The 27,875-nt window shown below is 39.6% G+C and overlaps 5 protein-coding genes across 8 annotated transcripts; 4 read left to right on the top strand and 1 right to left on the bottom strand.

Moving 5' to 3' along the window:
• The first annotated feature begins 55 nt into the window (after positions 1 to 55).
• On the top strand, positions 56 to 3,780 carry LOC127157376 (olfactory receptor class A-like protein 4). Its single transcript, XM_051100613.1, has 4 exons — positions 56 to 644; positions 1,629 to 1,892; positions 2,099 to 2,353; positions 3,553 to 3,780. Exons 1-4 carry the CDS (start codon positions 387 to 389, stop codon positions 3,778 to 3,780), a joined length of 1,005 nt encoding a protein of 334 aa, XP_050956570.1. The 5' UTR covers positions 56 to 386.
• A 502-nt stretch (positions 3,781 to 4,282) lies between these two features.
• Positions 4,283 to 11,473, top strand: LOC127157372 (olfactory receptor class A-like protein 4). Of its 4 annotated transcripts, none has more exons than XM_051100607.1 (7): positions 4,283 to 4,369; positions 4,602 to 4,659; positions 6,274 to 6,354; positions 6,737 to 7,190; positions 9,699 to 9,962; positions 10,031 to 10,285; positions 11,053 to 11,473. In XM_051100607.1, the coding sequence occupies exons 4-7, from the start codon at positions 6,933 to 6,935 to the stop codon at positions 11,281 to 11,283; spliced, it is 1,008 nt and encodes a 335-aa protein (XP_050956564.1). In that variant the 5' UTR covers positions 4,283 to 4,369; positions 4,602 to 4,659; positions 6,274 to 6,354; positions 6,737 to 6,932; the 3' UTR covers positions 11,284 to 11,473. The 4 variants fall into 4 exon arrangements, with proteins under 4 accessions (XP_050956564.1, XP_050956565.1, XP_050956563.1 ...); XM_051100608.1 differs by having other exon boundaries at positions 6,734 to 7,190; XM_051100606.1 differs by having other exon boundaries at positions 6,274 to 7,190.
• A 1,510-nt stretch (positions 11,474 to 12,983) lies between these two features.
• LOC127157399 (olfactory receptor class A-like protein 4) lies at positions 12,984 to 15,541 on the bottom strand. Its single transcript, XM_051100641.1, has 2 exons — positions 15,251 to 15,541; positions 12,984 to 13,970 (listed from the first exon to the last, which is right to left on the bottom strand). Exons 1-2 carry the CDS (start codon positions 15,335 to 15,337, stop codon positions 13,020 to 13,022), a joined length of 1,038 nt encoding a protein of 345 aa, XP_050956598.1. The 5' UTR covers positions 15,338 to 15,541; the 3' UTR covers positions 12,984 to 13,019.
• Positions 15,542 to 17,129: 1,588 nt separating this feature from the next.
• fndc10 (fibronectin type III domain containing 10) lies at positions 17,130 to 20,198 on the top strand. The gene is made up of 2 exons (XM_051100605.1): positions 17,130 to 17,548; positions 17,748 to 20,198. The coding sequence occupies exon 2, from the start codon at positions 17,840 to 17,842 to the stop codon at positions 18,647 to 18,649; it is 810 nt and encodes a 269-aa protein (XP_050956562.1). The 5' UTR covers positions 17,130 to 17,548; positions 17,748 to 17,839; the 3' UTR covers positions 18,650 to 20,198.
• A 173-nt stretch (positions 20,199 to 20,371) lies between these two features.
• Positions 20,372 to 27,858, top strand: ssu72 (SSU72 homolog, RNA polymerase II CTD phosphatase). The gene is made up of 5 exons (XM_051100640.1): positions 20,372 to 20,569; positions 21,434 to 21,577; positions 24,522 to 24,661; positions 24,748 to 24,866; positions 27,085 to 27,858. Exons 1-5 carry the CDS (start codon positions 20,490 to 20,492, stop codon positions 27,184 to 27,186), a joined length of 585 nt encoding a protein of 194 aa, XP_050956597.1. The 5' UTR covers positions 20,372 to 20,489; the 3' UTR covers positions 27,187 to 27,858.
• Positions 27,859 to 27,875: the final 17 nt, after the last annotated feature.

Raw genomic sequence — 27,875 nt, 5'->3', positions numbered from 1 at the left:
TTAATAACTGTTGACTCTATTCCATTCTAGCTTCATTGCTAAACTATGAAGAGTTTGTTTGGACCCCTGATATTAAGTCCTGTGGGATCATAGTGTTCTCACTAATGAATTAGGCTGCTAACTAGTGAGGGTTTAATGAGCCTGTTGGGAACCTTCAATCCCTCAAGAGTCCTAATGCATGTGTATCTCTGGTGGAATCTCACCAGCTCCTTGTGGTATCTTCTCCTTCACCAACATGGAGCTGATGTGCTGTTGGGTTGATATATATGTGGTAACGATGGTGATGAGGGTATGAGGTCACTGACACGTCACCGAGAGAAGCTTCATAAATGCGGAGAAATTCTGAAGCGCTCTGAACGCTCGATTGTCCAGTTATCAGGCGACTCATGGCCGCTCAAGGGATGCCCATGAGCACCTCTCAGCGTATGGCGTCGTCTCCGCTCTACCTCGCCTTTTACCTCTTTCTGGTGATGCTGGGAAACGTGGGGAACACCACGGTCATCGCGGTGGTCGGGGAAAGCCTTCTGCGGGAGACAGGAGCCGTCCGAAGTTCTGACGTGATTCTGGTCAACATGGCTTTCTCCAACCTGATGGTGTCGTTGACGAGAAACTCTCTTCTGGTGATCTCCGACATGGGAATGGAGGTACGGAAGAGTGACTGTGGTGTGATGGATGAATGGACCTGACCGAAAGTTGATGAAAAAATATTGAAACAGCATGTAATGGGTGTAAAAGGTTAATAAAATACATATAAGGCATTGAAACAATGGTGCAATACCAACTTTGATCCATATATCATGAGTAAACTTGGAGTTGCCGAATGGGAATGGAAGTGTTATCAACGTAATATGCATTTAAAAACATGGTTGACTGTTAAAATATTGGTATAAGAGTTTAAGTACACATGAAACATTCAGTAAGACCCATCAAAACCATTGCGGTTGCCTCAAAAACCACCCAAAACCCAGCCCAAATGTAGGAGAAAATCTGATGTAGATACAAAGAGAGATTATACAAGAGTTTGGGAGCTGAACCATGGAAAATCTTGAACTGGAAAGTGGTAGACACCTAGGCTTGTGTAATAGTGCTGGCAGATGGTTTTGATCAAGTTGTAGGCAGGACCAATGGTACTGGGAGATTCCACTGTACAAGAAATTTAGTAGTCCAAATCTTAGTCAACTGTGTCAAAAGCAACAGAGAATAAATCACCCTGTCTAAGATAAACGTTTATGTCAAAGCCAACTCTGAGCTACGGTAGATTGTAGACCCTGACTGAAACTTATCCACAGTGTCGTTATCTGAAAACACTGGAAGAGCTGAGACCGGGCGAAAGTAGTTTTATGGATGGTTCACTCTGGAAATCTGAAGTCTTTGTTTTTACATTTCCCCTTGTACTCATATTTCATTACTCAGCCAGGACTGAGGGAAAGTTTTCAGTCACCTAAGCTTAAATGGAGCAACGGCGTCTAAATGTCAGCTCAGAATAGAATAGAATTACACAGAGTAGTGAGACTTGACGATGTAGGACACTGTCTCCAGCCAGTTTCGCAGGAAAAAAAAAAGTATGACTTTATTCGTACAAAGGCAATTATGATGCTAAAATCATCAGCATGGCTCTTTCCTTGCAGGTGTTCCTCAATAGAAACTGGTGTCGCTTTATGATGGGCATCTGGGTTTGGCTGCGCTCTGCCAACGTTTGGTCGACGTTTTTCCTCAGCGCGTTTCATTTTCAAACGTTGCGCCGAGTCGCCCCGCCCATTACGAATGTGCACGGCCACCCCGGACCCCCGAAATCCCTCGTATTCGGGTTGTGCCTCATCTGGAGTCTCAATCTGATGTACTCCATCCCAGCGTTCATGTTCTCCAAGAACGGAGACGAGAACTCCACTGAGGTCAGTCCATCTGTTTACCTTTTGAACTATCTATAGCACCAGGGGTGTTCATTCCTGCTCCTGGAGGAGCTCCAACACACTCGTCTGGAAGTTTCTAGTGAGTCTGAAGCTTCCAAAGTGTTTAATTAGGGTTGAAGCTGAGCTCCAGGACAAGGTTTGGACACCCCTGCCATAGCCTTTTATGTAACTGGTGTGTTCTCGTCCAGTCGCTGATGTTGGTGAGCAGCACCACTCGGCCGCTGCTTGGCTGCATCTGGAGCTTCCCATCGGTCTACAGCGGCCTGGCCTTCGCCACCTCCTCCATGGTGATCCACGAAATGATTCCCATCTTCTTGATGAGTGCCACAAACTTGGGCTCCCTGTTGACGCTCTACGCTCACGGACAAACGCGAAGAGCCGCCAACAAGAGTCAGGACGCGCCGGTCATCACCCGGATCCCTGCCGAGCGACGGGCTGCTAAGGTGAGCTCCATGTTTCTAACCCAACTCTTAGTATACAGAACTTGGTAGATTACTTAAGAAGTAATCCGTTAGTTTGTTACTGATTACAGATTACATGATGAAAACTGTAGCTAGTGACGTAATCTCAGTTACTTGTTTTAGGAAATGTAATCGGATTACTTTCTAGATAGCGTTTTTAATCAAACTTGTTTTGAATGTACCATTAAACATACCATATATAGTCAAATTACAGTTAATTTTTGGAATCTGATTACGTAGTTCAGATTACATGTAATCCGTTACTACCCGGCACTAGTATGTATTAAACGGAAGAGCTAGAGTGACATTTGCTTCCCGCAAAATGGTTTTACAAGACGTTTTCTGTGCAATTTCCTGTGTTGATGCATTTATCGGACTCATAATTGCATAATCCCCCCCCAAGTGCAAGACAATGTCATCAATATTTTTGGTCTGTTTTTCCAACATTGATTTTAAATGTGACCCTGGACCACAAAACCAGTCAAAAGGGTCAATTTTTTAAAATAAATAAGCTTTCCATTAATGTATGGTTTGTTAGAACAGGACAATATTTGGCCCGAAATAAATCTATTTGAAAATCTGGAATCTGAGGTTGCAAAAAAATCTAAATATTGAGAAAATCACCTTTAAAGCTGTCCAAATGAAGTTCTTAGCAATGCATACTACTATTCACAAATTAAGTTTTAATATATTTACAGTAGGAAATGTACATAACTTTATGGAACATGATCTTTACTTAATATCCTAATGATTTTTGGCATAAAAGAAAAATCAATAATTTTGACCCATACAGTGTATTTTTGGCTACTTAAGACTGGTTTTGTGGTCCAGGGTCACAAATATCTACTAAAATGTTCACCTTTTTTGGGACCCTAGCATGTTGATGACCTCAACCTTACATACATGATTGATTTGGATTTCAATGTACAAATCCAACTGGTTAATAGGGACCAACGAGGCTTACTAAGCAGTACAGTCCCAGACCCAAACCTTAATTATTCCGTGAAGATGTCATTTCCTCCACTAATGATCTTCGTGGATCCTCTATTATGACTGAAATCCTCTGGGAAGAGCAGATCACCGTCCACTGGGAACGCATGAGCAAGTCGCTTCATGTTTTGGGCTCTCCAGCGAGTGACAGAAGTGTTTCTACAAGAAAGTGACATTTCTGTGTTTCTCAGGTGATTCTGGCTCTGAATATCCTCTTTATCTCATCTTGGGGCGCCAGCGTCATCTCCGTCAACTATTTCAACTACAGCCGTGGATCTTCCAGCTCTTCCACAGAGTTCCTGCTCATCGTCGCTCGCATCGCGAACATCACCTTCATCGCGCTGTCGCCCATCGTCCTCGCCGTGGGGCACAGGAGACTCCGAGCGTTTCTTAAGTCAATTCTGTCGCGTATAATCTGACAGACAAACTACAGATATCAAAGACATATCGCATTATATTCTGTATCATAAAAGTGTGTTTCTGTGTGTCACATGATTTATTTTTAATAAAGCTGCATGTATTTACTCAATAATGAAGACTCAGTGTCCCGATTCTTGGATGTGAATTCAGTTTGAAATAGGATGTTTTAAATTTAAGGAAACAGAATTAACGAACACGTCAGATCACATAACTGCTGTTAGAGCATCTGTTTTACTGGCGCCAACCTGAATGAGACTGAAGTGTCAGTAATTATCAATAAAAACTATAGAATCTTTTAAGTAATTCAATTTGTCTTGAGAAGAATCTTTCTGAACTGAAGGTTTGTGCTCTCTCTTATTTCAGTAGAGACTGAAAAACGTCTGTTGTCTCACATCATATGTTTATTATTCTTTCATGTCTGCTAGGGCCGCTGGCTTTGGACGAATGCAGACAAACACTGGATCGCCTCTGTTATACTCAACGAAGGGTTTGCAGTGTGGGCAGCTTCATTGATTATAATAGGAGTGATCTAAGTGTGTCACATCACGTCGCACCGCTGAAGACTCCAGTGTTTAAAGACGACATACGGTGAACGTGTTTCTTTACTCTTAGATTGTGTTTTTACTGTGCAAATGTGAAAATTAGCAAGTTTACAGTCATGTACATTCATGTTTGCCAGTTTTTCTTTCTTACACTGAGCTGTCATACGGGTTAAATGTGAAACTGTGCAGGCTGATTGTTATGCCAGATTTACCCAGCATGTTCTTTATATTTATCCACCAGATTAGGGTTTTTTTTCTAACACAGGATTTTTTAACAGAGCAGAGTCTTCAAAATGCAGCAAACAGCATGAAAATGGATGCCCTGAACAGAAGCATGTAAGAAGTTCTCTTCTTGTTTTCTGTGTTAAGTAATTTCTGTTTTTGCGTCATTAAATCGGGTCTCTGTGTTGTGAGTCATATTGACAGCTGTATTGAGTTGTGTTTTATCTCTGCTCACACCTGTGAGGCTCTGATGTGTTTCTACCGCCACCTAGCGACCATTAAACAACATTAACACACTGAACAACACACCACAATTTAACTCATAATCCACAACTAGATAACTGAGATGTAGAAGAGCGAACTGTTTTCATTGTTGTATTATTTTATGGTTCGTATTTCATTCGCATTTGCTTATATTTTTACATGAGGACGGGGGAAATATTATTAAATCGTACAAATTAACCATAGTTTCAGTCAAAATGCCGTGCATCTATTTATCGCACACGTATTTCTAGTTTAAGTTTTAAATAACCGTATGTTAAGTAAAAATAGCACATATATATATTCATCGTGTTTACCTCATCACTCTGAATATGACGGTTTCCCCCGTTCGGAGATTATCCATCGTTCTCAGAGGTAGAGATTGACAACCGATCAGTCTCTTGCTAATAAACATTTAGAAAACGCGTAGAAAACATTTGAAACGCGTCCGTCTGTTTGCGTTTCTTGACAGTTTAAAATGCGCGCGCGCCGTTTTACCAGCCACCTTCGCGCGCTTTCTGTGGAGACCGTTTTATGTATTTGAATAAGATTGTGCCTATTTACACCATTTTACATCGCGATTGCTTTATGGAAATATGGATTTATGTATGAAATGTATTTGATGCATTTTTGTATGTTTTTAACTCACAATTCTGACTTTTTTCTCAAAATTGCGTGTTACGAACTCATAATTTGAAATTTTTTCCTCATAATTGAGATAAAAACTTGCGGTTGAAGGTTACAAAGTTAGAACGGTGAGAGGAAAAACTCATAATTTGAAATTTTTAATCTTACAATAATTGAGATAAAAACTTGCTAAGTTTATATTTTGCAGTTCTGACTTTTCTAACTTTTTTTTTTTCTTGCAATTGCAAGTTTATGTTGCAATTCTGAGTGTTTTTTTTGTTTTGTTTTGTTTTGCAATTCTGACTTTTTTTTATCACAACTGCAATATCTCTTATTTTTTTTGTGAGTTTATATCTCACAATTTTTTTTTCAAATTTATTATATGTTGCAATTCTTCATTTTTCTTGCAATTCTGACTTTTTTCACAACAGTGAGTTTATATCTTGCAATTTTTACTTTTTTCTGGCAATTGCAAATTTGCATCTTGCAATTCTGACTTTTTTCTCACAATTCTGACTTTTTCTCACAATTGCAAGTTTGTATCTTGCAATTACGACTTTTTTTCTCATAATTCTGACTTTTTCTCAGAATTCTAAAAATGTTGCATATACTTATTATATTTAGTTATTACACTTATTATTATTCAGTGGCGGAAACAGGCTTTCATAGGTCACTGATATCTGTTATGATTGATTTTTTTTTAATTAATGCAAATTGTCACTCAAAACTCTTTAAATATGATGATAAATGATTGTTGCAACATTTAATATGAAAATGAATGTATAAAATGTTTTTTGTTTTGTTTGTTTTTCAGATCTCATATCTCTGTCTGTCTTTCAGGTCAGTGGTCATCTCCATCTGTTTCTCTTGGACACACAAAATCCAAGAGTGTGGAAAAACAGATATTAATCAGGTCATCAGGTTGGTGGAAACTACTCTGCATCTAAACAGAGTACAAAAAAGAGAAATCATCATAATAACTGCCATGATTGTGTGTTAGAGCACTCAGAATCAATGGTTTCATATGTTGAGAGGACTGACCATCCCTAATCATCTACATTGTTGTTATATCACGCCTCCAACAACAACCGTCAGGTGTTTTGGTTTGTGGACCCACACTCTGTGGGATTGTGGTGGGCTTGCTAATGAATTAGCCTGCCAACTAGTGCGAGTTTAATTAACCAGGTGGGGATAGTTACTCCCTCGTGTGTGAAGATGCAAGTTCAGCTCGTGTATCCCAAAACATCCGTATCTCTGGTGGAATCTCACCTGCCATTCAGCGCATCTTCTCCTGTGACAGCAGGACCGGGACGGAGCGGATGCTGTTTTGGCTCGATATGTATTTGGTAACCACGGCCCATAAAAGGGGCTCTCGGTTGGTGGGCGGAGAGGGAGGCGCTGGGATGGAGATATGACAACATCTCTGAGACGTTCTGAGAGAAGCTCCATTTATGATTGAAGACGTCTGAACACTTGACCGGCGAAGTATTAGAAGAAGCATGGCCCCTGAGAGAAAACTTTCAAGCATCAGTCAGAGCATCTCTACATCGCCGTTCTACTTCGCCCTCTACATCATTCTGGTGGTGCTGGGGAACGTGGGGAACACCACGGTCATTACGGTGGTCGGGGAGAGTCTTCTGCGGGAGACGGGAGTCGTCCGAAGCTCTGATGTGATTCTGGTCAACATGGCTTTCTCCAACCTGTTGGTGTCGTTGGTTAGAAACACGGTCGTGATGGTGTCCGATCTGGGAGCGGAGGTACGATGACCGCATGGATGGACGATTGGCTGGATGTATAAGTATTAATGATTGGATGGATGTTGAGGTGTGGAGATGGAATCCGGGTTCAGTCTCTATAGGGTCGTTCCGTGTCAAATCAACCAAGTTTCAGAAACTTCCCAGCTCAAATTTTTGATTTTGCTAACATTTTTTCTAAAGAAAGACAGAGATGTATAGTGACGAAAGCCAAAATATTAAATGTCATGGATGAATATTTACTGAGTGATCCACTGATTTGTAGAGGGAGGTCAAAACGGCAATTTTCACCTGAGATTCAGAGCCAAGTTATAGGAGGTTAAAAATGACTTCAGAAAGATGGCAGCATCATTATCTTATGTTTAAACAGAAAAGATTGTTAGTTCTATTAGTAAAATCTGTTGACTTTATCAGTCTTTATTGCATTATGTGCCAATAGTGATCATTCAAAAACAGGGAAAACAGCACTTTTCAAGTTTTTCTCCAAAGTTTGCATGCCTGTAACTCAAGAAGATTTAAAGATATCTTAATGCCCTTTTTGTTATTGGGTCTTAACAAACTTTCCTTCTGGCATCTTCATTTTTAAGGCTCTGTATGGTTTGGTTCTAGAGATAATGGAATTTCAATATGGCTCCAGGAGTAAATTGTTAAAATGTACACATTTTCAGTGGTCAAAAACCAAATGTAGGCAGTTTGAAAAAATATGATGATACTTTTCTTTTAAAGAGGAATGTGTGAAGAACAAATAATGTTGAAACTAGAGATGCATCTTGTTTCTTTCTGTCAAGACAACTGCATTGAACATACCAGTCTGAGTGCCATAAATGTTCTTTTTCCAAAGTTTGCATGCCTATAACTCAAGAAGTATTAAAGATACCACAATATGATTTTAGATTCTAGTTCTTCATGAACTTTGTTTTTGGAATTGTAATTTTCAAGGCTCTGCATCGTTCAGTCCCAGAGATACAGGGATCTCAATGAGGCTCCATTTTCAGATGGTTGAATGTTACCCATTTCAGTGGTCAAAAACCAAATGTAGTTTTGTGTTTATCTAGTCATTACTGTTTACAATGCAAATATGCGAAAGATAACAGTGACCCTGGGATTAAGATTGTACAGTTTTATCATTCAGACAGGTATGTTCTATGCAATTGTTTTGATAGAGAAAAACAAGATACAACTCTAATTTCAACATTATTTCTTCTATAGACATTGTTCTTTAGATAAAATGAGTGTCAGTTGTATAACAGAGTGACCAACATTTGGTTTTCGACCACTGAAAATGGGTAACATTCAGCAATCTGGACATGGAGCCTCATTAAGATCCCCAGATCTCTGGGATTGAATGATGTAGGGCCTTGGAAATTCAGATTTCAAAAGAAACATTTATTATTAACTAGAATCTAAAATCATATTGCAATATCTTTAATACTTCTTGAGTTATAGGCATGCAAACTTTGGAAAAATAATATTTATGGCATTCAGATATGTTGAGTGCAGTGAGATACATCTCTAGTTTTAATTATTTGTTCTTCACACATTCCTCTTTAAAAGAAAAGAACTGTCATATTTTTGTTCACACTGATCCACATTTGGTTTTTGACCACTGAAAATGTGTACATTTTAATGATTTACTCCTGGAGCCACATTGAAATTCCAATATCTCTGGAACCGAATCTCATAGAGCATTAAAAATAAAGATGCCAACAGGAAAGTTTGTTAAGACCCAACATTTAAAAGGCCATTAAGATATCTTTAAGTTACAGGCATGCAAACCTTGGAGAAAAACTTTGGAGAAAAAGTGCTGTTTCCCTATTTGTGAACGGTCACCATTGGCACATAATGCAATAAAGATGGCTGAAGTCGACAGATTTTACTAACAGAACTATTAATCTCTGAGTAAAAATAAAATAATGATGCTGACATCTTTCTGAAGTCATCTTTACCCCCCGGTAACTTGACTCTGAATCTAAGGTGGAAATTGCCGTTTTGACCTCCCTCTACAAAATAGTGGATTACTCAGTAAATATTCATCCATGACATTTAATATTTTGGCTTTCATCACTATACATGTGCATCTTTCTTCAAAGTAATATTTTCAAAATCTAAAATTTGAGTCGGGGACCTCTGGTGGAGTTCACACGGAATGACCCTATAGCCAAAACAGTGAAATGAGTGTGAACCCAACCTGGAGTACTTTTGGTCCAATTTTGTGAAGGTTTTGAGCTGCTGAGAGTAGAAGAACATCATCACCTCATGTCTTGATAAGTCTATTGATTCATTCTCCAAAGATTAATTGGGTAATTTTGGGTTTCTACTGGAAGTTTGATTCATCGCTAGAGTTATTGAGTGATTGAATAGAACCATGCTTTACTATCTAAACACTTGGTAGACTGAAGTTTGTTGGGTTTGAAATGCTAAAACTTGCTTGTTTGTGGTTGGATGGTGGTCTGTACTCCCAATGACTGCTGTTTTACGTTCTTTCAAACATCACCGTGTGTTTCCTCGCAGATTTACCTCAGCAGAGATATGTGTCACCTTATGATGGGAATCTGGGTTTGGCTGCGCTCTGCCAACGTTTGGTCGACGTTCTTCCTCAGCGCGTTTCACTTCCAAACGTTGCGTCGGGTCGCCCCACCCGTCATCACCCTGCACGGCCCCCGCGGGCCCCCCAATTCCCTCATCGTCGGCTTCGTCCTCGTCTGGAGCCTCAATCTCATCTACGCCATCCCGGCGTTTATCTTCTCCAAGAACGGAGACGAGAACTCCACCGAGGTCAGTCCGTGCCTTCATTTGTATTGAACTTGTGCATGGCTTCATTTGACCTCTGACCTCTTCTGCAGACGCTGATGTTGGTGAGCAGCACCACTCGGCCGCTGATGGGCTGCATCTGGGACTTTCCGTCAGCCTACAGCGGTCTGGCCTTCGCCACCTCCTCCATGGTGATCCACGAATCCATTCCCATCTGCCTGATGAACATCACCAACCTGGGCTCACTGCTGACGCTGTACGCTCACGGACACTCGCGCAACACCGCTAACAAGAGTCAGGACGCGCCAGTCGTCACCCGGATTCCTGCGGAGCGGCGGGCCGCGAAGGTGAGCGAAATTTCAGTTGTACTGAACACTCATAATGCAACTAAAATCTGTCGCATTCTGGAAGAATTGCTATTTGTGACCCTGGACCACAAAACCAGTCATAAGGGTCAATTTTTTTAAAATTGAGATTTATACATGTTCTGAAAGCTGAATAAATAAGCTTTCCATTGATGTATGGTTTGGCCGAGATACAACTATTTGAAAATCTGAGGGTGCAAAAAAATCTAAAAATTGAGAAGTTGTTCAAATGAAGTTCTTAGCAATGCATATTACTAATCAAAAAATAAGTTTTTATATATTTACAAAATATCTTCATGAAACATGATCTTTACTTAATATCCTAATGATTTTGTCATAAAAGAAAAATCGATCATTTGACCCAAACAACATATTGTTGGCTATTGCTACAAATATAGCCGTGCTACTTACGACTGGTTTTGTGGTCCAGGGTAACATTTTATAAAACAGTCATACTGTAAATTCATATTTTTTTTTACAACTATCTGATCAGTAACTTCTTATTAATGAGTGTAAGTTTTAAATGTTAACGTGTTATTATTGCATTAACCTATTATTAATTAAAAATTTGTGAAATTCTTTGAAATTTCAAGTTATGCATGAACCAAATGATGATGCAAAATATACATATATTTTTTTCATTGTTGATAAGAAATTTTATTTCTTATCAACTTTATATATCTATATATATCTTCTTTACTTCCACGAGTTAAACTCTACTAACAGAGCTTCTCTGTTTTTTTTCACAGGTGATTTTGACTCTGAACATCCTCTTCATTTCGTCTTGGGGAACGAACGTCATCTCAGTCAACTACTTCAACTACAACCGCGGCTCTTCCACCCAGTTCCTGCTCATCGTTGCCCGCTTTGCAAACATGAGCTTTATCGCGTTTTCGCCCATCGTCCTCGCCGTGGGACACAGGAAGCTGCGGGCGTTCATAAAGTCAGTCCTGTCGTGCACGCTCTCTCTGTTTGGATAGACGGCAGATATCAGAGACGTGCTGCATTGTGAAATTATTTCAGCGCATCTCATCTAAATTTACACGCTTGTAATTGCCAGTGAAACTGAATTCTCTGTGACTGAAGAAAAGTGGCATGTTGGGCTACATCATGTCTGTCTTTAAGTGGATTGTATTTGTATCATGTCTGTTGATCTTGGCAGCTATTTGACTGATTAAACTCACAGTTGACTAGAGATTATTTGCTTATATCACGTTTTTGTGTCGTGCAAGATTATTAACAGCAAAGCTGACACTGTGGATCATACAAAACTAAAGTTCACAGATGAACTCTGAAGTTGGCTTGTGAAAGAATGTTGCTAGCATGATTTAGCATATTGCTAGCATGCTTTAGCGTGAATTAACATGTTAGCATGATTTAACATGAATTTGCATGTTGCTAGTATAATTTAGCATGTCGCTAACATGTTGCTAGCATGATTTTAGCATGATTATCATGCTGTTAGCATGTTACTAGCAAGTTGATAACATGAGTATCAAGTTACTAGCAATATGCTAGCATGATTCTAACATGATTAGACAGTTACTAGCGTGATTAGCATATTGCTAACATGATTATCAAGTTACTAGCATGTTACTAACATGATTAACACGTTACTAGCATGATTCACATGTTGCTAGTATGCTTCTAGTATGATTATCAAGTTACTAGCATGTTGCTAACATGATTCTAACATTATTAGCCAGTTATTAGCATGATTAGCATGTTACTAGCATGTTTCTAACATGATTAACGTGTTACTAGCATGTTTCTAGCATGATTAGCAAGTTACTAGCATGTTCCTAACATGTTTAGGCATGATTATCATGTTTTGAACATGTTGTTAGCATGATTAGCATGTGGTTAGCATTTTGCTAGCACGTTTCTAGCATGATTAGCAAGTTATTAGCATGATTAACATGTTACTAGCATGTTCTTAGCATAATAAGCATGTTGCTAGTATGTTTCTAGCATGATTAACATGTTGTTATCATGATTCTATGATGATTATCATGTTACTAGCATGTTGTTAGCATGATTAGCATGTTGCTAGTGTGTTGCTGTGTTGTTAGCATTTGATAGTCTGGTTTATGAAAACCATAAGTCGGATCAGTGAGAAAAGATACAGAAACCTGCGTCAGACCAGTCTGAAGATCTGACCTGAGTTTGGTGGTTATAACTTTAGAAGTCTACAAGAAGATACACTTCAGACTTTAGTCTCAGAAGAAGAAGAAGATTAAACAGTAGATCAGTAAATTGGCTTTCTCGAGCCAACTTCATCATTTATTTGAACTTCTGTGCTAATGAAAATACACATCCCTGATAGCACACGTACATCTCAGAGACGTCTATTTGACGTCTGCATTTACATCTGTAAGACATCTGCAAGACGTAGTTTGCTCATCTGCAATACGTCTATTGGACGTTTCCTATTAGATGTCAAATAGACATCTATTAGATGTCTTTAAGATGTTTATGATTTAGAATGTATGTAAAACTGACATCTTACAGATGTCTGCCAGACGTTTGTACACAGCTGATGCTTTCCAGATCAAGAGATCTTTAACAGACATCTTGCAGACGTACGTGTGCTATCTGGGATACGAATAAAACAAGATAAAACGGCAGAAATGAGTAAACAATAATATAAAATGCATCACAAATTGTGATCAGTCCTGTTTTCGCACATGATTTGACGCAAATAAATGCCACAGAGTCACATTTCCCCGCTCTGTGCAGTTTTCGCGACTGGTGCGTCTTTCTGCGCCGCCACTGTCGTTTGCGGGCGTTTGATCAAGTGCGTCCAACGCTGCATCATCGCACTGATCCTCCGCCGCAGTTTCCCGTGTCCGAGCGCCACCACCAGCGGACTGAAGCCCACAAAGAGCGACGCCGAGAAATGCGCGACGGTCAGCAGTCCCTCCGCGTGCTTCCCGCCGTTGTGGTTGTAGTACGTGACCGCGGCGACCTGCAGCACCCAGCAGCCCACGAATAGCGCGACCAGAGCCATGATCACGTGACCCGCCTTCCTCTCGCTGGACACGTGCCGGTCGAGCTCCACCGCGCCGCCGGCGCCCGCCGTAACCGCCCGAATGTGCTTAGCGAGCGAGTGCAGCGTCAAAAGATTAGTGCCGACCATCAGTATGAGCGGCATGACCTCGTTGAGCGCCAGCGACGTGGAGGCGAAGGCGTAGCCCTGCTGGTTGGTGGGAAACTCCCAAACGCAGCCCAGTAACGGGCGGGTCGTGCAGCTGATCACCATCAGCTCCACCGTGGCGTTTCCACGCACGTGCGTCGTGTACACCAGCGCCGGCAGCGAGAACATCAGGTTGACGGCCCACACGGCCGCCAAGACGGCCCAGACGCGCCGGCGCTCACGCTGGTGGCCCAGCGGACCCATGGTGACGTGCTGCCGCCGCAGGGTGGCGCAGTGGAAGGCGCTGAGGGCCAGAGTGACCCAGCAGCCCACAGCGCGCCACCACACCCACAGCAGCATGAACACGCGGCACCAGCTGGGCGACAACGACACCTCCAGACCCAGATCCGACACGAAGATGGGCACCGTCCGGAAGACCGACGTCAGCAGGTTGGCCGTGCACAGGTTCACCAGGATGGTGTCGGACGGCGCAAGGTGGCGGGAGGCACTTTCCTTAGCGCACTGGAACACCTGCAAACACACAAAACACTGATTCAAGAGACGGAAAACACTCAGAATCAATCAGATATTCACACCTCCGTGCCGCATTTCACCCTAAAATCAAAAACTTAGACTCCGTACGGTTTTCTAATTTTTTGTTGGTAGTTCTCATTGAATTCTCTTTACATGAACACATTTCATAATCAATGTTTATTTTATATAATATGTAATATTAATTTGATTGTAATATTACATTTAGAATTGTTTAAAATGTAATTTTTATTTAATCATTTACTGAAATATATTAAATGTTTAGATTACATAAAAACCGTTAAAAAATAATTAATAAATTAATATTTAATCGTTTTAATGTAACAATAGTTTGATTTAATATTAAATATGTGACCCTGAACCACAAAACCAGTCAGAAGGGTCAATTCATCATCATCCGAAATCTGAATAAACAAGCTTTCCACTGATGTATGGTTTGTTAGCATAGAACAATATTTGACCGAGACACAGCTATTTTGAAAATCTATGTTAAAAATCAAAATATTGGGAAAATCACCTTTAAAGTTGTACAAATGGATTCTTAGCAATGCATATTACTAATCAGAAATTAAGTTTTGATATATTTACAGTAGTAAATTTACTAAATATCTTAATGGAACATGATCTTTACATAATATCCTAATGACTTTTGGCATAAAAGAAAAATGTATAATTTTGACCCATACAATGTATTGTTGGCTATTGCTACAAATAGGGTCACATATTTATTTAAATATCATACATGTTCAGATAAATACATTTTAGAAATAAAACTAATAAATATGAGATGTTTTGAGAAAAATTTGTAACATTTATTTTAGTTTTTGTTTTAAATGTTAATGAAAATAAATGTATTTATTATCAAATAAATAAGTTTCAATTTCTTAATCATTATATATTTACATCACATTTATGATATAAATATAATTTTTATGAAAATTAGAAAACCATGTAGAAAAAATACTAATGGCCTAAAATAGGCTTTGTGTTCTTTACACAAAATACAGGCTAACTGATTCACGCTCTTTAGTTTAATCTACGTCATTACTGTTACTAGTCCAGCAGTAGATCATGGCGCCCCTGACGCCAAGGTCACGAGTTCGAGTCCCAGGCAAAGCAAGAAATTCTAAAAATGCAAATATGTACTTTAATTGTAATGTGAGTCACTTTGGATAAAAGTATCTACCAAAACGTATCGATTTACTGCATTTAAAACAATTGTAAGTTTTTTTAATTCATGTTTGATTGTTTTCTCTCACCACATTGATGACCATAACATTTCCTATAATGCCGGAGAAAACCAGCAGGCCGAAGAGGATTGCGTCCACCGTCAGGACCTCAGACATGTCTGTCTGTCCGTCTGTCTCACGGCCGTTTGTCTCTCAGTCTGTCTGTCTCCGTTCCGTCCATCGTGCGCGGCTTATAACGGGCCGAATAACGGTCGATGGTTCACATCAGCTCCGTATATAAACACAAACATGCGCTCAGATGAACAATCTCACCCTCAACAGCGGGTTTTCAGGCTCCATTAATCTCAAACGTCCGACGCTTTGCAGTTTTTCAGGCATCTGAGGCCGCGGGGATTTTAATCTTTAATCAATTTTTAAACGCTTGAGCGACGAACATCTGATCGGTTCAAATATGACTGTTAAACGGCCAACAACTGACAGACTCATAGATGAGGCTAGAGTTTACATATTTATTCGGTCTCTTTCACATTTTTGTTTCATAATCGTTTAATGGGCTATTTAGTTATGACAGCATGGCCAATAACGCTGGAAATGTTCAGTACCTAGTTAACAACTTTAGCTAACGTTCTGGTTCTCCCAGATGAACAACAGTTCTTCCATTAACATTAACGGAATGTTCGTTCAAAGTTTTTAAATACTGTTCTCAAAAACATCTTTCATAGAACGTTTTGTTTTTGGAACGTTTTAGACGTTTTGTTTGTCAAACGTTTTAAAAAAAAAAAATGTTACTGGTTTCAGAACGTTCAGCGGACATACAAAAACACTTTTACATAATGTTTGCAAAATGTAGTCCAACGTTCAAAACGGTTAAAACTGGTTGTTTTGAATGTTCGCAGTACACTAATGTTTCCATAAACTAATAGGAACTTTAGCAAAACGTTCTTAGAAGATATTTTTGTTAGCTGATTTGTAGGTCTGTGTAATGGTTTGTGTCTAGAAATGGACGTTCGGAAATAAACCCATTCTGAGAAATATGTGACCCTGGAGCACAAAACCTTGAGTCTAAAGTACCACGGGTATATTTGTAGCAATAGCCAACGATACATTGTAGGGGTCAAAATCATCGATTTCTCTTTTATGCCAAAATCATTAGTAAAGATCATGTTCCATGAAAATAGTATGTAAATTTCCTACCGTAAATATATCAAAACGTAATTTTGATTAGTAATATGCATTGCTAAGAACTTAATTTGGACAACTGTAAAGGTTATCTTCTAAATGTTTTGATTTTTTGCACCCTCATATTAAGATTTTCAAATAGTTGTATCTCGGCCAAATAATGTACCGAACAAACCATACAACAATGGAAAGCTTATTTATTCAGATTTCGGATGATGACGAATTGACCCTTATGACTGGTTTTGTGGTTCAGGGTCACATATGTACAAGAGTGAAGAGTGTGTAAAGTGCTGATGGAGACGCGTTCGTCTCTTATTCTCCTGGGTCTTATTAAAGTCGGTCTGATTCGGCATGTTCCCGTCATTAGTCGAAGCGCTGACTCAATCCTCCAGATAAACACGAGTGTGTTTGGACCAACATCACCGTCACTGACTCTAATCAGCTCATATGACTATTTCATTCGCTCGTTCACCGTGCGTCATTCTTACATAACATTTGTACCCGCCTTTTTTAACCTCAAGAACTTATATTAAATCGCTGATAAATGATTTTTTAGTCTGCTAATGTTCGGATCATTAAAGTTTATTAGTGAAATACTGATGATGAACACTAGATGGCGTCATATTCAAACTGACGAACAACTGAAAATACACAGTGATCCAGATGGAGGACAGCCATTATAAATTAATGCCAAATTAAATGCGCAAATAGAAATAACGTAATCTTTTTAATATGATTAAAAATAATAATGTAAAGACATTAATACACGTTGACGATATTGATTAGCCTTGTTTTCCCGGTACTTTCAATGAAACAATGAGAAACAAAATGCATGAAGTCAAACGAGCTGCTTCCCTTATGTACTGCGTACGTGTCCAAAACGCAGTATTACCAGTGTATTCTGTAGTTAATAATGACAGATTATTTTAGCAAATGATTAAACTAGTTACCAGCAGATAATCTACCCGTACATGTGTTCATTTAATTCAGTACAATTAGGACTGATCTAGAGCATATTTTAACATTAAAACACGTCTTTTGTAGAACAAATAAGGGTTCGTGACGGAGATGTGATGAGAATGAATGAAAGCGAGAGGGAATAATGATAATTAATAGTGACGCGTGCGCACTCGGACAGATGCTCGCTCTCGTTCGGCGGCTGCAGCGGGAGGTTTCTCGTTCTCTGAGGTATTAATCTTCATGTTTATTTACATTAAATCTTGACGTACGACATCTGTCTGCTTATTAATGTTTACTGAGGGTGTTTAGCTCTTTCTGAATTTACACATCCAGTCGTTATTGTGTTAATCCGAGGCCGGTGTGCAGCATGATTCTGTGTTTTGGGTTCGGTTCTGGGCTTTTATTTATTTATTTATTTATTTTGCAGGTCGTCGCGCAGCGGTGTGATGGCGACCGCACGCTCTCCGCTATTCTCCACATCTGTCCGTCCTTTGTGAATGTTTAACACATAAATCAGACATGGCACGCCATCAGGGATCGGTTCTCCTCCGCTGCGCGGTTCTGCTCGTCCTGAGCAGCGGGAGTTCTGCTTTACCGAACCGGACCAGCAGCGTCCGCGATGCGCAATACGAGACCACCGACAGTAATAATACCAATAAATACACCAATAAAGACTCTCTGGAGTGGATACCAAAGCTACAGGGCAACAGTACTGTAAAACGCTGGCGCGTTCTGGGTGAAGTCGGGCCCTTGTGCGCATACCGCACTCTCGGCGCTGGTGACCCCGGGCCACTGTGCTTCCGCTACGCCCAACCTGACTTCAGGTGCGCCAGCGCTTCCTGTCGACAGGTGAGCTCACCAGGTGGGCAGCTCACGGCGAATATTCTGTCTAACGGAAGTGTGTTCATCCAGTGGACGGTCGGTCACGAGGCCCTACCGACGGGTCTCACGCCGGTTCAAACGGGTGGCTTTAGGCTCAGCTGCTGGTGGAACGGCAGCTACACGCAGTTCGAATGTGCCGGGGTGCATTTGGGCAGCAGCTGCAGGGATTATTTACTCAACGAGCTGCACGCGAACGTGCCCTACCGCCTGTGCGTGCGGCCCTACGCCCTCGAGCGGGCCCAGGCCTGCGTGGAGTTCAGCCTCGCGCCCGGCGGCATGCAGGACATCGTTATCGCCATGACGACGGTGGGTGGAGCCATCTGCGTGATGCTGGTCATCATTTGCCTACTGGTGGCGTACATCACTGAAAACATCATGAACCCGACGGCGCAACACACGCTTACCGCACAACACTCGCACAGGTCGCACTTACACACGCACCTGTGAAAACGCATCACGCATCGTTACCTTCACGCAAACACACACGCGCACCTTCCTACAACTCAGGATCAGAACTGAAGTGCAGAATCCACATCGAACTGCTGTGCTGCTCCTGAGATGCACTTTCACAACATTACAACACACCGGCTGTGTTCGGAATGGAATACTTAGCTACTCTTTAAGAAAAATACTGTGCGGTATACACTACCAGTCAAAAGTTTTTAAATAGTAAGATTTGTAATGTTTTTTTTAAAGAAGTCCCTTCTGCTCAGGAAACCTGCATTTATTTGTTCCAAAGTACAGCAAATACAGTTAAGTTTTAAAATATTTTACTGATTAAAATATATTTTAAAATGTAATTTATTCCTGTGATTTCCAAACTGAGTTTTTAGCATTATTGCTCCAGTCACATGATCCATCGGAAAGCATTCTAGTATTGTTGTAGTATTGTTTAGAAATCAGAAACATTTAGAAATCTTTGTAACACTATAATTGTCTTTATCATCACTTTCAATACATTTAATGCGTCTTTGCAATATAAAAGTATTCATTTCTATCATCTCTTATTTATTATACTAATTCCAAGCTTTTAAAAGGTATAGCGTATCATTTTACAAAAGCTTTTTATTTCAGATAAATGCTGATCATTGGATCTTTCGTGTATTAAATATTGGTGATAATAATAATCAGAAATGTTTGTTGAGCAGAAATCAGCATATTAGAATGATTTCTGAAGGATCACGTGACTGGAGTAATGATGCTGAAAAATTTTAACAGCATTCACACAGAAAACAACTATTTTAAATAGAACAAAATTATTTTTTTGCTGTATCAAATAACCCAGGATTGGTGAACAGAAGAGACTTCTGTAATTAGAAAACTTTAAAAATCTTACTGTTCAAAAACGTTTGTGTGCATAATTCTAAAAATAGTAGTGTGCTATTTTGCCACATGACCTCATCATGTTGCACGTAAAAAGACTGTTTGCATGTTTCAGCGCAATTTTACAATTTTGGCAGTCGAGAAAGACCATCCAGTTCATTCATCACAGGTCAAGTCAAAAGCATTGGATTGTGGGATACAGTATACCACAGCAATAGTAGGAATGATAGGACAGTATGCTATTCCGAACATAGCCACACACTTTGATATATACAACAAGCTTTTTTCCCTGTGTTTATGTGCATAGTCTGATTTAATAATCTCATTTACCAAAAAAACTGTGCACTCGTTGATATTTAGACTGATAGCTGTATTAATATTTGTTTTAGAAATGCAAAATAACTGCATACGATGGCTTTGTGTAAGGTAATAATGATGTTTTGGGGTGTAGTAAGGAAGTAAAGGGACGCTGTAGTTTTGTACTCTGATGTTCAGTGTGTCAAACCCAATAATTTACAGTATGCCTTATCTTTACACGACTCTAATTCTAATTCTGAGTTAGTAATATTCACCAAAATAAGGACCCACTGACTGGCTGAACAGTCGTTTGAATACTGTGCTTTTTTCTCTCTGTAATACAAACCTTTTGTGTCAATAAAGAGGGTGAATTTAATTCACTGGCTTTGTTTTATTATTTTTTATGTTGGAATCGATACACACAAATTATCCTGTCATCCAATGTCTAAGTGCAGTATGTGCGTTGTCATTCGTCACTGTGATTCGCGAGGCCTCAGCGGAAGCTCCGCCCACTCCTCCTCCCCCCATTGTGACGCCGCACTGACAGCTGCGCAGCGCAGCCGCCATTTTCTTCCCCTCAGCGGATCCGAGTAGAAGCGTCGGACCGAGCTCTCGTGCCGAACCGATCCCTCAAACTAGCTCCACTATCACCGGGCTTTAGATAGCGATGCCGGCCCATCCGCTTCGCGTCGCGGTCGTGTGCTCCAGCAACCAGAACCGCAGCATGGAAGCGCACAACATCCTGAGGTAACGACGAGGAAAAAAAACGAGCCGAACTCGAGCCCCGACACCGCCGGGAGGGTTGTCATCCGCCTCGCCGTTATTTTTTTCCTTCGTTTTGTGTCTTCAGCTGTCCAAATCGGCGTCCAAATGGTCCAAACGCCGATCTGAATCGAACCGGGACAGTCAGATCGAAAGAATCCGAACGAACCGAGTCGGAATCATTTAGCGGAAACTCCATTTTTACGCTGTTTTACAGCAAACAAACGCGTTTAGAAACAGCTGATGGAGATCGTCTAAAAGCTTGAACTGAAAAATGAAGAAAGTTCTGGAAAAAAGTAGTCAGATTGAGGACACTATGAAAGACTTAGATTTATTTTTTAATAAATAAATGATGTAATGAGGTAATGATGGTGCAGTACCACGGTACAGTGATGGCAGTACTATGGTAGTGAACCTTTAGCATATTCATGCACTGTGGTATTCACATGGTACTTCATATAGTCCATGGAAATCCATGGAACCTTTCTATTAGACAGATCAAATGAGTAGATGATATATACAAAAAATATATATACATGTAGATCTTATGGAAAGCGGCAGATTTAATGTTTGGCAGGAATGAAAACGAGGCTGTGAGGGACTCAAGTGGATTGAGCTGAAAATAAAAAGTCGGAGGTTGATAATTACGTAAGCTGTTACACAGGCCATCAAACGGCACGTTTGTCCCTCACCGCCTCGTTTTCATCCGTTCGTTAGGTCGATCTAGGTCAGGTAGGCAATCTCAGGTAAGTTGCCGCAGGTCAGGGTCGGTTTGAGTTCACGTCTGTTCTGTCCTCATGTGTTTGCTGTTTCTCGCTGTTTCTCACTGTCTCTCTGTTATTCCTGCAGCAAGCGAGGGTTTGATGTGCGTTCCTTCGGCACGGGAACCCACGTGAAACTCCCGGGACCGGCTCCGGACAAACCCAACATTTACGACTTCAAAACCACTTATGAGCAGATGTACAACGACCTGGTCCGTAAAGACAAGGAACTGTATCCCTAGCATACACACACACAAATACGCCTGATAGGAGCCCCAGAATCAAACCAAACCCTCAGTTGATTGATTAGTCGACAGAGAATGTCAAAAACGAACTCTGAGATTAAGGTTATTTATTGGCATCGATGGTTCAATGAAGAGTCCACAGTAGTTCTGTACAAAAGGTTCTTTAAAGTTGATTTTTTTAAAGAACTTTAAGCTTTGAAAGGGTCTTTGAGGAACCCAAAATGCTTGTTTTATGGGGTCACTGCGCAAAACCGTTTTTGAAACCTTTAGCGTGATTATTTTAAGAATTGCAGTATGTGACACTGGACCACAAAACCAGTTTTAAGTAGCATGGTCTAAATTATTGGGATATTAAGTAAAGATCATGTTCCATGAGGGTTTTTTTTTGTGAATTTCCTACAAAACTGAATTTTTGATTAGTAATATGCATTGCTCAGAACTTCAGTTTGGACAAGTTTAAAGGGGATTTTCTCAATATTTAGATTTTTTGCACCCTCAGATTTTCAAATAGTTGTATCTCAACCAATTATTGTTCTGTTCTAACAAACCACACATCAGTGGAAAAACTGACACTTATGACTGGTTTTGTGGTTCAGTGTCACATATAACATGGTTTAAATCGTAAGAGCCTCACTGTTTAGTAAAGATAAGTGACTTAATGAACTCCATGGAGTGTTCCTCAAATTAAAAGGGTCGTTTAACCAGAAATGATCGTTCGGTTATTATTTACTCTCCTCACGCTGTTCCAAACCTGTAACAGAAGGTATTTTGAGAAATTACAGTCCAGTAAGGTTTGGTTTTCAATGTTCTTTAAAATCTTTTCAGGTGTGTCTCACAGAAGAAAGAAAATGGTACAGGTTTGAAACGACGTGAGGAGCGTAAATGGCAGATTTATAATTTCCTTTTAGGACGCCTGGTGACACAAAGGACCCGCTGCTCGCTAATACGTGAGCCAAACATCTGAGTTAATTAGCAAAAAGACAAGGGAAGGTACAGAACGTACGGTCTCATTGGGTTCTGAGGCTCGTCTGTCCGGTTTGGATGAAATCAGAGCTGCTGCTGCTGTTCTTTCCAGACTCTGATTCATTGAGTTCACAGGAAAGCAGGTCACAGATTGATTCCTCTAATGCGTCACGACTCATTAGCAGCAGCGTTTCACCCAAAGTAGATTAAACTTTGCACAGGATTGATGTGAAGTCAGGTTTGGGCAAACAATGCTTTTGCCATTTATATATTTGCCTGTTAAACCAGATCGAACCGTAAACCTCCGACAGATGTAAACTTAAGTTTTATTTTATTGTTTGCATTAGTATAAGTATATTTAGGCTTTTGATGGCAAACCCGTCACCTGTAGAAGTGTACGATAGGACACATTTAGTTCATCAGAACAGGTTGAGTTTGTCTCAGTTCCCCAGAGGATCAGATGTGGAACAGTCGAAGACTCTTTGAAGTGTTGTTTGATCAGTCAAGCGTCACTAGTACTGGTGCTCATTCAGGGTTAGTGATGTGCTCAAACCGTTCCAGACATGAATGACTCCTCAGAGTAGAGCTGTAATTAGACTGCGAAAATACTATTCTTATTTATGCAAATATTTTATTTGGGCATTTTTTTTTTTTTAAACCTCATTTTGACCTGGATTTTTATTTTTTTATTTATTTTTTTTTTTCCTGGAAATGCTAGTTAATGTTTTCACATTGGACTAAAACTGACTGACTTTACTCACACAGGCTGTATAAAAACTTTTTTTTTTTTTTGTACTTTTTTTGGGAATTTATTTCCCACTTTTTGTTACACTTGTGGGTGTTCCCAATCAAAAATGACCAGTCTGTACATTTATGAATGCTATATTATTATCAAATCTTTGATTCAGTCTTTTTATCAGCTTGTTTTCTTTTAATCAGCAGTTTTCTCATTGATCTGAGGTTAAACACCAATTTCTGAGTGATTTTTGCCAAAATTATCCACAAATAATGCTGCTTTCACTCAAAAATCAATGAGACTATGATCAGCTAGCTCCAAAAACAAATACAAAACCTGTGCAAATTGAGAGAAAACAAGCTGACAGAAAGATTGAATCCAAGATTTGGTGATAATATAAGCATAATGAGAGATTTACAAGACTTTTTTTTTTTTTTTTTTTTTTACAAGGCTGCTCATTTGTGATCAGGAATGGCAAATTAAGGATTTTCAGTAACAAATTACGCTTAAAATACACATTCAAGACACGTAATCTATGAAAACAAGCTTTTATATTTATGCAAGTAAATTTGTCTTGTTTTAAAGGTTTTTAGATATTTTTTGCACAAAAAAAGCATTTTTCTGATCATTTATAATCATTTATGATCATTTTTTTTTTATGGGCATTTTTTTTGTTGCATTTTTTAACAAAAATAATTCACCTGATAAATGGTAAAATGGGTTTAAAAAACAGATTAGCTTTAAAAAAAAAAAAGTCATACTTGCAAAAATGAGAATAAAAAATTGGTTAGCAGCGTTCTGAAAACTGAAACTCTTGTTCAAATCTGAAGCATTTGATGGTTAAAATACCTCAGAAATGATCAAAACTAGTCTCATTTACAGTTTAACTTGAAAGCAGCAGTTCAAAGAAAGTCATAAACTGTTTTTTAAGATTTAAATTTTCATTGGACCATGCACTTTTTTATTCAGCGACTGGACACAGTTATGAAAGCTCATTTGCATATTGACTGAATCCCACACTCTGCAGTGTATTATTTACTGAGTTCATTCAATGAAACTCATTGTGATCCAGTTTTGAGAGTTGAGAAGTGATTTCCACGGCTCAGATTGAGGTTGACCAATAGATGGCGCCAGTGTATGTGTTTCCAGTGTTTTAACCCTTTGTGGACACACGCTGTGATGTGTTTTGGAATGTTTTGTGTTTTGTCTTCCTTGACGGCTGCGCTCCTCAGATACACACAGAACGGGATCCTGCACATGCTGGACCGCAACAAGCGCATCAAGACGCGTCCCGAGCGCTTCCAGAACTGCAAAGAGCAGTTTGACCTGGTGATCACGTGTGAGGAGCGAGTGTACGACCAGGTGCTGGAGGGTGAGGAGCATCTGTTTGTGTGTTTATGTGTGTGTTTGTGTGTGTGGAGCTCCAGAGTAACGTGTGTGTGTGTGTGTCTCTTTCAGACCTGAACTCGCGCGAGCAGGAGACCTTTCAGCCGGTGCACGTCATCAACGTGGACATTCAGGACAACCATGAGGAGGCCACGCTGGGAGCCTTCCTCATCTGTGAGCTCTGCCAGTGTGTGAGTATAGACGTCAGCATGTGGAGATATTCATGTGATCTTAATAAAATTATGCTGTATGAATTCATTAGGCTCATGTTTCATGGACTCTGTTCAAGCTTTTTTTTTTTTTTCCCTTGACAGTTTAATGGATGTTCATAAAAGCATCCTTATATAAATCATTTCACTGATTGTGCAAATTTATGTAAGAATGGTTTACAAGAAATCAGGGTTATTATGAAATAAAAAAAAAAAAATGTATTCGTATGTCTTGTTTTAACTTAATTTTATTTTTTATTTTGCTTATTTTATTTCAGCAAGTTGCCAAAGCAACATTTCTCATTTTCATGTGGTTTAACTTGATGTGCTAAAAGAACTCAAAATAAAACTCAATAAAAATGAATAAAAACTATACCAACATAAAAAAAAAATGTAAAAATGGCTTCATTACACAAAATGTAAGTATTTTTTTATTTCTATTTTAATTAAATTTATTAATTAAAATTATAATGAAACCTAAAAAACATTTTATACACACACACGTATATATATACACATATATAGTAGTCAGTAGTCAACATTTGAAGTGGATCAAAACCTTTCATCAGAGTTGTCCTAAAACCAAAACAATATGCACTTCAAATGTAGACTACTGTATGTATATGTATGTGTATGTGTGTGTGAGACAATAAATTCAAGTAGTTTTAAAATCAAAAAATATTTAAAAACAAAAACAAATAAATTCAAAATATTAACAAAATCTATATTGCCATCTCAGTGATACTAAAATAACCAATAAATAATTAATTTAAATTATAAATAGTTAAAACTGTTTTGATGTTAATTGAATGCAATAATTTACACAAGAATGGTTTTATCAACAGTTTACACATTTCATGTGCATTTGTCACACCATTCTTGTGTAAATATTTTGTAATCAGTTCGGTACTTCATTTGATTGACAGTCATTTGATTCAGTTCGGGATTTTCGCTGATCGCGAATGATTTGCTTGAGATCGGGATTTCGGATCGCGAATCATTTTATTCAGATCGGGATTTCGGATCGCGAATCTTTCGATTTAGTTCGGGACTTTGGACCACGGACCGCGAATCATTTAATTCACATTGGGATTTCGGATCGCGAATCTTTCGATTCAATTCGGGACCGCGGATCGCGAATCTTTTGATTCAGATCGTGATTTCGGATCGCGAATCTTTCGATTCAATTCGGGATCGCGAATCATTTGATTCAGATCGCGAATCTTTCGATTCAATTCGGGCCGCGGGTCGCGAATCATTTGATTTAGATCGGGATTTCGGACTTCGGATCGCGATTCTTTCGATTCAGTTCGGGACTTTGGACCACGGACCGCGAATCATTTGATTCACATCGGGATTTCGGGTCGCGAATCTTTTGATTCAGATCGGGATTTCGGCTCGCGAATCTTTTGATTCAGATCGGGATTTCGGCTCTCGAATCTTTTGATTCAGATCGGGATTTCGGCTCGCGAATCTTTCGATTTAGTTCGGGACTTTGGACCACGGACCGCGAATCATTTAATTCACATTGGGATTTCGGATCGCGAATCTTTCGATTCAAGTCGGGACCGCGGATCGCGAATCATTTGATTCAGATCGTGATTTCGGATTGCGAATCTTTCGATTCAGTTCGGGATTTCGGATCGCGAATCTTTCGATTCAAGTCGGGACCGCGGGTCGCGAATCATTTGATTTAGATCGTGATTTCGGATCGCGAATCTTTCGCGAATCATTTGATTCAGATCGCGAATCTTTCAAATCAGTTCGGGACCGCGGGTCGCGAATCATTTGATTTAGATCGGGATTTCTGACCGCGGATCGCGAATCTTTCGATTCAGTTTGGGACTTTGGACCACGGACCGAGAATCATTTGGTTCAAAGTGTTTGTCACACAATGCTTGTGTACATTTTTTTTGAATCAGTGCAAAATGTATGCAAGAATGCTTTTGTGAGTAATAATAGATCTTTTGAACCATTACATATTCACATTAAATGTGTTAATTTGCACAAACACTTTACTCATCCATTCTGTTTATGATTTATGAACATTGATGAAACTGTTCTCGAGCAAATGATCATTCTTACGCGATTCAAAACAAATGCAGTAATTCAGTTTATTACATAAATGTTCTTACATTAAATGTGCCGGTTTGCATACGAAGAGTTTTACGAGTGATTCGTTCTGCTCTGTCTTTCTCAGATCCAGCACACGGACGACATGGAGAATGAGATGGATGAACTTCTGCAGGAGTTTGAGGAGAAAAGCCACCGGCCGTTCCTTCACACCGTGTGTTTCTACTGACCGCGCCGCTCATTTACATGCAGAAACTCTGACGTGACGCGACACGCACATCCAGCGCGTCAGGACCGAACCCCTGTCGCTGGCAGTCGCGCGTTTCTCTCTCTTTCTCGTTCTGTTTACCGCCAACACAAACCTCAGAAGGAAAGATCGTCACCGCTGCGCTACGCTAACTCTGACTCGAAGTCCTGAGATTTTGATTTTGATGAACGTACGTGGACTTTGAATGCTGGTCCCTGCTGTAAATGGAACTGAAGGAACTTTGATAGAGAACAAAACGGTTCTAGAGTAAAAATAGCGCTGTCACGAAAACCTGGTTTGAGTGTTTAGGACCTGAGACAAACCCGCTATTAATAAGGGTTTTCCTGAATCTGACGGGTCTGTTCCAGCTGGACACTGACTATATCTGATCACATGTTTAAACACATGTTTTATTTAGAGGATGTACTGTTTCATAACTCTGGCAGACGGGACGTGATTTCTTTTGGTTTTCTCATGAATTTTTTTCAGCGTTATTTAAAGATGGGATTTGATACTTATGTTTTGTTTTTCTTTAATTTTGTTAATGAAAGGACGATTCTGTAATTGTACCTGAGCAAGCCCAGAGTGCCTGAAATTACTCTTGTAAATACTGCGCTATGAATGAATGAATGAATAAAGCGTTAATGAATCTCACTGTGTTTGTTTGTTTT

Source organism: Labeo rohita, unplaced genomic scaffold (assembly GCF_022985175.1).
Source record: "Labeo rohita strain BAU-BD-2019 unplaced genomic scaffold, IGBB_LRoh.1.0 scaffold_106, whole genome shotgun sequence".
In the NCBI taxonomy this organism is placed as follows: Eukaryota; Metazoa; Chordata; class Actinopteri; order Cypriniformes; family Cyprinidae; genus Labeo; species Labeo rohita.
Note: the sequence above shows the minus strand (reverse complement) of the source record. Positions and strands in the feature narration are given on the sequence as shown.

Excerpts from the sequence above, each read along its gene's own strand:
- LOC127157376 (XM_051100613.1), top strand. The coding sequence starts at position 387 with ATGGCCGCTCAAGGGATGCCCATGAGCACCTCTCAGCGTATGGCGTCG. Across the intron at positions 645-1,628 it reads TCTCCGACATGGGAATGGAG|GTGTTCCTCAATAGAAACTG; the intron begins GTACGGAAGAGT and ends CTTTCCTTGCAG. Across the intron at positions 2,354-3,552 it reads CCGAGCGACGGGCTGCTAAG|GTGATTCTGGCTCTGAATAT; the intron begins GTGAGCTCCATG and ends TGTGTTTCTCAG.
- LOC127157372 (XM_051100607.1), top strand. The coding sequence starts at position 6,933 with ATGGCCCCTGAGAGAAAACTTTCAAGCATCAGTCAGAGCATCTCTACA. Across the intron at positions 7,191-9,698 it reads TGTCCGATCTGGGAGCGGAG|ATTTACCTCAGCAGAGATAT; the intron begins GTACGATGACCG and ends GTTTCCTCGCAG. Across the intron at positions 9,963-10,030 it reads GAGACGAGAACTCCACCGAG|ACGCTGATGTTGGTGAGCAG; the intron begins GTCAGTCCGTGC and ends CCTCTTCTGCAG.
- LOC127157399 (XM_051100641.1), bottom strand. The coding sequence starts at position 15,337 with ATGTCTGAGGTCCTGACGGTGGACGCAATCCTCTTCGGCCTGCTGGTT. Across the intron at positions 13,971-15,250 it reads ATGTTATGGTCATCAATGTG|GTGTTCCAGTGCGCTAAGGA; the intron begins GTGAGAGAAAAC and ends GTGTGTTTGCAG.
- fndc10 (XM_051100605.1), top strand. The coding sequence starts at position 17,840 with ATGGCACGCCATCAGGGATCGGTTCTCCTCCGCTGCGCGGTTCTGCTC.
- ssu72 (XM_051100640.1), top strand. The coding sequence starts at position 20,490 with ATGCCGGCCCATCCGCTTCGCGTCGCGGTCGTGTGCTCCAGCAACCAG. Across the intron at positions 20,570-21,433 it reads GAAGCGCACAACATCCTGAG|CAAGCGAGGGTTTGATGTGC; the intron begins GTAACGACGAGG and ends TTATTCCTGCAG. Across the intron at positions 21,578-24,521 it reads GTCCGTAAAGACAAGGAACT|ATACACACAGAACGGGATCC; the intron begins GTATCCCTAGCA and ends TGCGCTCCTCAG.